Genomic DNA, 9,066 nt, shown 5'->3' with positions numbered 1-9,066 from the left:
GTATCATAAGACATCAGCACGGTGACTCAGAAGCTGTCACGGTCACGGGGCTACTGCAGCGCTGCTCATACGTCCTCACCACCGGTAGGGGTAACCTGCTCCTCTACATACTCACCTGCACCATATCAGTGTAGTGAGCCTAGAGGCCCAACATGCATACTAACAAGGGTTTAAGATAATTTAAAACAATTTAATACTAATACATACATATACATGAATGAGCATGCTTAAAAATTACATAACATAACTTACATAAATAAACATACATAACATACATAAGTTGTTGAGCATTTATTTTCTAAACATCGAATGGTCCTATCCGTAAGTGTGACCCATAGTGCGACTGATCAGTCTAAGAAACCATCGTACGAGGCTGGTGGCGAACCACCCATACATAAATGGCAGAAAACTGCCCATACATAAATGGCCACACTACTTCAATTTCCACCTAAAATATTTTATTCGCTCAACCATAGAAATTAAATCATAGCATAAAAATTTATTTCATGAATGCATGTACTTAAATAAATTGTGTGTCCTTCATATATATTTAATTTAGTTTTCTTACTAACATATAAATATTAAAATAACTTAAATGCATAAAAATAATTAAATATATAATCAGGACACATGCAATTTTCTCATGGATGGTTCTGGACTGCTGGCCCTACACTCAAGCCCATTAACTTAAATCTGGCCCATTAACATACTTAAGCCCAATAACTTAAACTTTAAGCCCAATTAATTAATCTAAGCCCAATTAAAATAATTAAGCCCATTAAAATTACACTAAGCCCAATAACACTTAAACTGGCCCATTGGGCCCAAAAACCCAAAGACTGGCCCATTAACTTTTATGGGCCCAAAAGCCCATAAAATTAATGGACTAAATTAATTAAAATTTTAAAAGTCCAAATAAAATTATTTGGGAGTCCAAATAATTTTATTTCAATTAAATTGACTCAAAACCCATTATTTCATAAAATATTTTAAAAATAAAAAGACTCGAGCCCGGCCCACCAAACCCGGACCCGGACCCACTTAACCCGACCCACTAACCTACTGACCCGACCCGAGCCCCCACGACCCGACCCGGTACCCTGAAACCCTAAAACCCGAACCCCCTTACTTCCCCATGGCCGCGGCCGTGAGCAGCAGCCATTCCATGGCTGCTGCCGGCCGGCTCCGGCCGCCCCTGGCCGGAGCGCCGCCGCCCGGACGTAGCCCACGTCCGGGCGGACCTAACCTGTCCGAACCCCAGCCCCCATGCAGCCCGGAAACTGGAACCCGACGGCTCTTCCCTTCCAACCCTAACCTGCGCGCAGCTGGACTCTTCACCCCTAAACCGATCGGCCTAGCCCTTCTCAGACCCAAGCCCCTCCATGGTTCGATCCTTAGGCACCCTAGGACCCCTCTTGACCGAACCCTCAGCCCCGAACCAAGCATGGAGAGGAAAAACGTGAGTTATGCATATGAAATCGAAACACAAGGCACCAACAACAACATAGAAATCGTTTTTCTGAAAATAATTTAAAGGAATTTCGATGCTTACTATAATCCATATAATATATACTGATATTGTACGAAAATATGAAAAAATTCATGCCTTTCACCGTAGATGACGAGAAAACACGAACGTGGGACGGTTCCGGGACGACGGGACGAAAATACGGGCTTTTGGAGCTTCGAACCTCTTGGCTATGGCTTCTCTGGGTGTCGGCTAGATGGAGAAGAAGGAGATGAAGGTGGGTGTCGGCTGAAGTTGAGAGTGACGTGAGGTTTTGGGTGGGGTTGGGTAGATTTAGGTTTTATTTTAATAGAAAATAGGGTAATTAAATATATAATTAAGGATATAATATATATAAAATATAACTTAACTAAAACTCTAAAAGAAATCTTTAAAAAAATCTGAAACATAAAATAAATCTCGAAATATTAATTTAGGGGAATTTTAAAAATACTAAAAAGTCAATATTTTGACTAATTTTGGATAAAAATGACTCCCTAAAATTAAATAAAATTAAATACTTAAAATTTTGGGATAATAAAACTCAAAATAATATTTTAAGGCTCTAAAAAGGCTCATAAAATAATTTGGGTGGAAAGTTGTCATCTCGTCCGTCCACGGTCCCGTCTACGCGATTAAATAATAAAAATACTAAAAATCATAAAAATCACTAATTATGGGTTAAATGCTTAGAAATAAATTAAATCATGCATAAATAATTCACATAATTATTTAACCCATAAATCATAAATTTAATTAATTAAATATCCTAATTATGCAGGCGGATTTATGTAATTAAAAATACCGGGTGTTACAATATACATATAAATAATATATGGGCCTCGATAAATTTTGAAAAAGGCGAGAAATAAATTATTTTTATTTGGGATTCATTACTCACTTCATTTATCCACAGATAGACTAGAGATTAATAAACAATTTAATTTAATTTAAGAAAGTGAAAGAAAGGCAATTAAGCAAATGATGGATGAAATTATTTTATTAAAAGGCGTGACAGATATAGAACCACGACTTTAGATTGGTAGGGTACACAAGTACAATGGGAGATGATATCTACTAAAGTACCAAACATGTAGTGTTCAACACGCTTTTATTTTGGATAATATAAACCGCACGATGGAAGAAGCGTTTCCCAGCCATGCTATGTTATGTTATAATAAGTATTAGGCAACGAATATCGATCGGGTGATGGACCCAAACTTTTCATTGAATATTAGGACAACTTTCCATGTAAGAATTGTTTTCTATATATACATACATAATTACACCAAAAACTTGTCTTTTTATAATGATACATGCCGTCGATTTCTTCTAGTACTCGTTTTCTTTAAAAAAAAAAAAATCAAACTTGGATTTAAATGTTGAGGATATAATTTAATTTTATTGAAAAAAGTGACCGAAACCATCACCAGGGGCGGTCCTGAGAAAAAAGAGGCCCTGGGCGAATATTAAAATATGGCCCCTATGGATTAGCTTGAAAATTTGAATATATATGAAAAAAATTGAGTATCATAATCAAAATAAAACAAAATACGTGGATCAAAAAACTACACATTAAAAAGAATGTTTTACATAAGTTCTCAAAATATTATTCAACATAAATATTATTTAAAACACACTCTTCTTGCGTTTTTTTGATGCAAAGTCATTAATTATGTCGTCGTATGGTATATCCTCCAATATGTCTTTTTAAATGCAGAGGATTTGCCTTATCATTCAGTCTCTCTTGGCTCATTGTGGTTATCAAATAATATTTCAATAATTTCAACTTGAAAAAACTTTTTTCAACTGATATTACGGTCATAGTGAATACAATTTTATAAATTACCACAATCTTTAGTAAAAAATTCATTTGCGTGAGTTTCTGACAAAAAAAATTAATAATTGTGAATTGTCAAATCAAATTGTGTTTCTTCGTTTTCCTTATTCGTTTTACTAATTTTTAAAATTATATATTTATAATTTAAAATAATTAATAGATCCCACAATATATAATAATTATAATATATATATAATAATAATAAAAAATTTAAAATCATTTGGAGCCCCACCCAAATATGGGGCCCTGGGCGCGTGCCCTGCCCGCCCTGGGCAAGGCCCGCCCCTGACCATCATATAATTTTGTTTAATAACATATAAAAAGTATTTGATGACGCATAATTTATTTAATATCAATGTTTCAAATTTAAGACAAAATCTCAAGTTCGAGCCCATCCACTCTAAACTAAAAAAAAATATAACATATAAGTAGTATAATTGTTGTGTTACCGATGGGCAATGGCTGGGTCTGCGTAGTGAATATTTTAACAATTGAAATAATGGGAATCTCTTTAGTGATGGGATGCACGCGTGTGATATGTGCAGATGGAATAAAGGTAAAAGTAATCTCAGGTGCTCTAAGATTTGGTTTCCAGACAATATTTTTTTAGGGCAACAACCCTTTCTTTTGGTACACATTAAAAAAAAAACCTATAATCTTGATTAATGTCATTCACTATACAAGAATATCATAGTACTCCAATATATATCGTTACTACTATAATTCCATGCTACGTCACCTTCATCTACAGGGAAGGAAACGAAGTTAATTATTTATGCACTTTTTTTAGTTGATGAAGATGTTCATTCATTAAATAATCTAGTTTCAAATTTGAGAACTACGTGTCATATGAGATATCAGTCAATCGACATTCCTAAACGCATTTTGAGCTGTTAAATATTTTTTTTATACCTCCATCCTCAAACTTTTTGTTTTTGTTTGTGTCTACTTCTCTAGGTACCTTCTTTCGATTTTTCAATTTGAAGGAAACAAATATCATATTTAAGGCGATGAGTCGATTCCTTCTACTAAATTATCTATACAATTATATAATACTTAACACCTCACAGTCACAGTAACTACTTCGTCCTGTCAATTTTAAACTTAAAAGATTCTTGATTGAAGTGTTTAAAAAAAAAAAAAAAAATCTCAATATTAGAGTGGGCTTAAGAGAATAGCCCACTAAAATTCGGAGTTCATATTTAAAGCCCTTACAAGAAACAGATGGCTTTAACTAGAAATCACAGCAATTAAATTGTATTAATAACCACATGCACGTACCATTTCAATATTTATGAGGGATTAATACTTACCCCCCAAAAAAAATTGAATATACAGTTTTTATCAAATTAAAATATGAAAAATTAGTCTCCTTTGTTTAAAAGGGGCAGGATGGTATGTGGAGAGTAACACCTTCTTCAATCTGACCCCAGCCAATAAGCCGCCAATGCTTCTCGATTCTACGACTTAGAGCAATTTTCTCCCCTCTGCTGGTGCACACAGGGGATGTTAGCTGAAGCTCACACACAGGGGACCGGACCGCAACAACACGAGCCCCAGTCGACATGGATCCTATGTTTAACATAAGGATCTCTCCCTTGGCCAGCTTCGATACTTTATCCTTCCTCTCCGTATCTTTCGTCCGAACGCCTAGCAACCGACGTAGCAAAAAGAACTTAACCTGTAGCATAGTAAAGTATCAGACAACAGCACTTGTACTATAATGGTATCTCCAATCCCATTGAAACATAATTTGCCAACAAGTTGATTTTACCTACCTTTAGTTCGACGTACACTTCAGGGAGCGAGCCGACCTCTCCAAGAACCTGGCCAACCAACCTATCTGCGCGCGCAAGTGACGGATCCATGGTTGTTCCAACCCCAATAAGGCCTCCAGGAACCGCGAATTGCAATTCGTTTTGCTCCGCGTATAAGGAGACTATTCTGGAGTATATAGGGGTGCACTTGATGTTACCATTATTGTCCTTGGCTACTATACCTGGACGGACCTCGATAAATTGATTCACTTTCAAACAACCCTGCAAGTGTAGTCGATGCATGGACCACGTTAAACGTTAATGCTAATCATTTACCTAACAAAGAAGAAAACTGAACATGGAATCTACTTAGTTCTCCAAAATTTTAGGTAATAAAAGGAAACATACCTTCAGAATACTTCCACCCACGACACCACCCCGGATTTCACCAGCTTCAAAACCAGGCTTGTTGACATCAAAGGACCGGATCACAATCATATTTGGTGGTGAAATGAAGTTCCTCTTCGGAATGGGGATTTTCTTCACAATGTATTCACATACAACGTCGATGTTATACTTGAGCTGCGCAGAAATCGGTATCACCAGTGCACCTTCTGCGACAGTTCCCTGTTGAGGATATGAAGAACAAGTTAAATACACGCATTAGTGAGATTTAAATCACATCAGACGCATCAATAAACCTGAATGAAGTTCTGAATGGCTTCGTGCTGGTTCATGGTAGCATTTTGCTGAAGTAGATCGACTTTATTTTGAAGTATTATGATGTGCTGAAGGCGCATAATTTCAACAGCAGCTAAATGCTCTGCCGTCTGAGGTTGGGGACAAGTCTCGTTGGCAGCTATGAGAAGCAAAGCTCCATCCATAATCGCCGCACCATTAATCATCGTAGCCATGAGAATATCATGACCCTGAGGCATCATCAGAACATAACAATTTTTTTGCGAATATAAACATACTTGAAATCCAGCTAAAAGATATCGTTCACAAATAGATAACATAGAAAAACATCTGTCATATTTTCAAATAATAGCCACAGGAAACGTTACCGGGCAATCGACGAAAGAAACATGCCTAAGCAATTTCATCTTGCTGTTCTCAAAACCAGGCACATCACACGTTGGACTGTCTTCTTTCCCACTTCCATACGCCCTGTAATGAAACACACATTAACAACAGTAACGACGAAATAATTAACATCAAGAAACTAAAATGACTTTGAAGGACTCACTTGTAGCACATGGGTCGAGGGCATCGATCATCTTCGCACTTGTATATTTTTGCATTGGCATATCCAAGCTTGATGGTAATATTACGTTCCAATTCGTTTTTAAAGCGAACAGTCTGCAGGCAGAAAAGCATTCTAAATTGCAAGAACATTGATTTATACAAGAACACATCAACCAGAGAGATCCTCACAGCATCTATAAACTCAAATTAAAGGAATGACTTTTATACCTGGACACCAGAGATAGATTTCACAACTGTTGACTTCCCGTGAGCGACATGACCAATCGTGCCTGAAGCAGTAAAATAACAACTTGGGATCAGTATACTGTGTGCATAGAGATGTTCAAAGTACGATACACAAGCTAACCTATGTTTATTGTAGCCTGGCGTGAAATAACCTCAGGCGAGAGAGGATGGAGCTTTGTCACATCCAGCTTGCATAAATCCTGCTCCATCAATCTGTTCTGAGACATTTTTGAGGACAAGATGCAAACTTTTGTGCAGAGAGGGAAGGAAAGGCTAAGAAATCTCACAATTGCCTGAAACAAAAAGTGACATTAGTTGTTATTGTAAAGCGTTAACTGCATTAATATTCAAAAACCCATCAACAAATTTCAATACAACCGCGCACAAAAATCCCAATTCCGAAAACAGATTTTGTAGAGATGTAAGCAATCTATGGAATATATCAATGTATAGTTACGTACGCTATTTAATAAGATTTTGTATCTTAAACCCTCCGAATTTTTACAGTTTACGTACTAAAATAAATATTTGAACTCGTGCCCTTACCTTTACGCCTGTTGGTTCAAAAGTTATGCCGCAACTGTGAAGAGGAATCAGTGGGAATCAGAAGGACGAGAGACCACAAAACGATGAAGATGAAGCCAAAAGGGTTTAGTTCATGCTAAAGTATATCGATAAAATTAATTTGAAATAAAGATATATTATATATAGATTTTTAAGGTAACCAAGTGGAAATCGGACTCGTTTATTTAAAGCCCAAAACAAGGGAGGGTAATAATATTTGTGAAATTTGAAAGTGAGTTGGCCCAATTTCTTGACATATGAAATTGTATATCGTTTTTCAATTTTAAAACCGAAATTGAACTGATTGAACCGATTTTACTGATATATTCAATTAATTTGGTTCAATCAATTAAATCGAGATTTTGTTAACCCGTGGTTGTCATAGATGACATATATAGAATTATAACCCAGATTCATAACTTCCAATCTCACAATAAATTTGTTTACAGAAATAAAGGAAAGGTGCCAGAAACTTTGTTGATAATTATGTCAACTTTCTATATGTATGATAAATTTTTCCATAAACGATACAAAACGAAAAAGGAAGAAGATTGAATATATGTATATATTTATGCCTACGGTATTCTTTTGGGGATGAGATCCTCTGTTGTGGTAAATCTTATTGACACCGAAGGGGACCCCATTTCACATTAGTGAAAGGTTTTGTTGTGTCAAATCAACAGCATCAAATACTGTCTTCGAAACTTACCAACTAAGAATGAAATATATATTTTTTTTAAAAAAAAGAATAAGATAATTATTTATTTTCCCTTCCCCACTTACCATTGTATTAATTTGCGATTTCCCGTAAGAAGTTACCAATGAAGTTTTATTTTGTTATGTTATTATAATAGTTTAATATAAATAAAAAATATAATTTTATTATATACTTATAGATATTTTGAAAATATATTATATTTATCTATAATTAATATACAAAGAGTAAGATAATCAGTTATTATAATATAATTTTTAAATAAATTTCATTTTATTTATACACTTTTCATCAATAAAATAAAATAACTTTGAAAAATAAAATGTGTATTTAATTGAATTTACTAAAAATAATTGAAATCAAAAACAATTTTATTAAAAGGTAATATTGAATTTTAGCTGAACATCTAGAAATTATGTTATTTACAATAGTTCATATATCAATTTATTAATATCATTCAATTAAAAGCAATTTTATTTAAGGGTAAAATTGAATTTAAGTTAGAACATCTAGAGGTGTCAAAATAGGTTAGGCCCGTCGGGATGGCCCGCCCCACCATACAAAATGGGTGGTTTGGGTTGACAATTTTCCAATTCGACTAAAAGGTGGGCCGGCCCACACCGCCCCGCCAAATGGTGGGTTGTGGTGGGTTGCGAGCTGGCCCGCAAAAACCCACTAATTTACACATGAACCCGTCGGGTTGGCCCGCCCCGCCAACTAAAATAAGTGGGTTGGGTTGGTGTTTTTCCAACCCGCCTAAAAGGTGGGCCGCCCCGCCCCGCCTAATGGTGGGTTACGATAGGTTGTGGGCCGGCCCACCCCACTGACCCATTTTGACACCTCTAGGAACATCTAGAAATTAAGTTATTTACAATAGTTCATATATTAATTTATTAATATCAATAATTCGTTAACCAAAATAAATTTTACTCTTTTATAAATTTATTTTGTGCTAACATATATATAAATTTATTTTGTGTTAACATATAAAACTCTTCTAAAAAGAAAGTAATGTATATTACAAATTTGTACCTGGTCAAGAAGAGAGTACAAAAACTCAAAACTGAAACGACAAGATTTCCAGGGTACAGCATTTGGGTTGTAGATTTGCCACATCAGAGAATCTATCTCTATTCCCTAAGTTATAATTAGGGCTAGAATACCGAGTTAAAATACCGACGTTTCGAGA

At 35.4% G+C, this 9,066-nt stretch overlaps 1 protein-coding gene across 2 annotated transcripts; it reads right to left on the bottom strand.

The window, feature by feature from the left end:
• Nucleotides 1–4,691: 4,691 nt before the first annotated feature.
• On the bottom strand, nucleotides 4,692–7,251 carry LOC140866042 (eukaryotic translation initiation factor 2 subunit gamma-like). 2 transcript variants are annotated; one of them, XM_073270907.1, is made up of 10 exons: nucleotides 7,145–7,251; nucleotides 6,868–6,891; nucleotides 6,720–6,810; nucleotides 6,581–6,642; nucleotides 6,354–6,466; nucleotides 6,172–6,274; nucleotides 5,806–6,033; nucleotides 5,513–5,731; nucleotides 5,126–5,386; nucleotides 4,692–5,028 (listed from the first exon to the last, which is right to left on the bottom strand). In XM_073270907.1, the coding sequence occupies exons 3-10, from the start codon at nucleotides 6,805–6,807 to the stop codon at nucleotides 4,726–4,728; spliced, it is 1,377 nt and encodes a 458-aa protein (XP_073127008.1). In that variant the 5' UTR covers nucleotides 6,808–6,810; nucleotides 6,868–6,891; nucleotides 7,145–7,251; the 3' UTR covers nucleotides 4,692–4,725. The 2 variants fall into 2 exon arrangements, with proteins under 2 accessions (XP_073127008.1, XP_073127007.1); XM_073270906.1 differs by lacking the exons at nucleotides 6,868–6,891; nucleotides 7,145–7,251 and having other exon boundaries at nucleotides 6,720–6,825.
• Between the last annotated feature and the right edge of the window lie 1,815 nt (nucleotides 7,252–9,066).

The sequence above is a fragment of the Henckelia pumila genome, chromosome 4 (genome assembly GCF_033568475.1).
Source record: "Henckelia pumila isolate YLH828 chromosome 4, ASM3356847v2, whole genome shotgun sequence".
Classification (NCBI taxonomy): domain Eukaryota; kingdom Viridiplantae; phylum Streptophyta; class Magnoliopsida; order Lamiales; family Gesneriaceae; genus Henckelia; species Henckelia pumila.
This window is presented reverse-complemented; position numbering and strand designations above follow the sequence as displayed.

Bases quoted from the DNA above. Each gene is read 5' to 3' on its own strand.
- LOC140866042 (XM_073270906.1), bottom strand. From the start codon at position 6,825: ATGTCTCAGAACAGATTGATGGAGCAGGATTTATGCAAGCTGGATGTG. The intron at 6,643-6,719 runs GTTAGCTTGTGT...TTACTGCTTCAG, and splicing joins CCAGGCTACAATAAACATAG to GCACGATTGGTCATGTCGCT. The intron at 6,034-6,171 runs GTAACGTTTCCT...ATGATGCCTCAG, and splicing joins TTTCTTTCGTCGATTGCCCG to GGTCATGATATTCTCATGGC.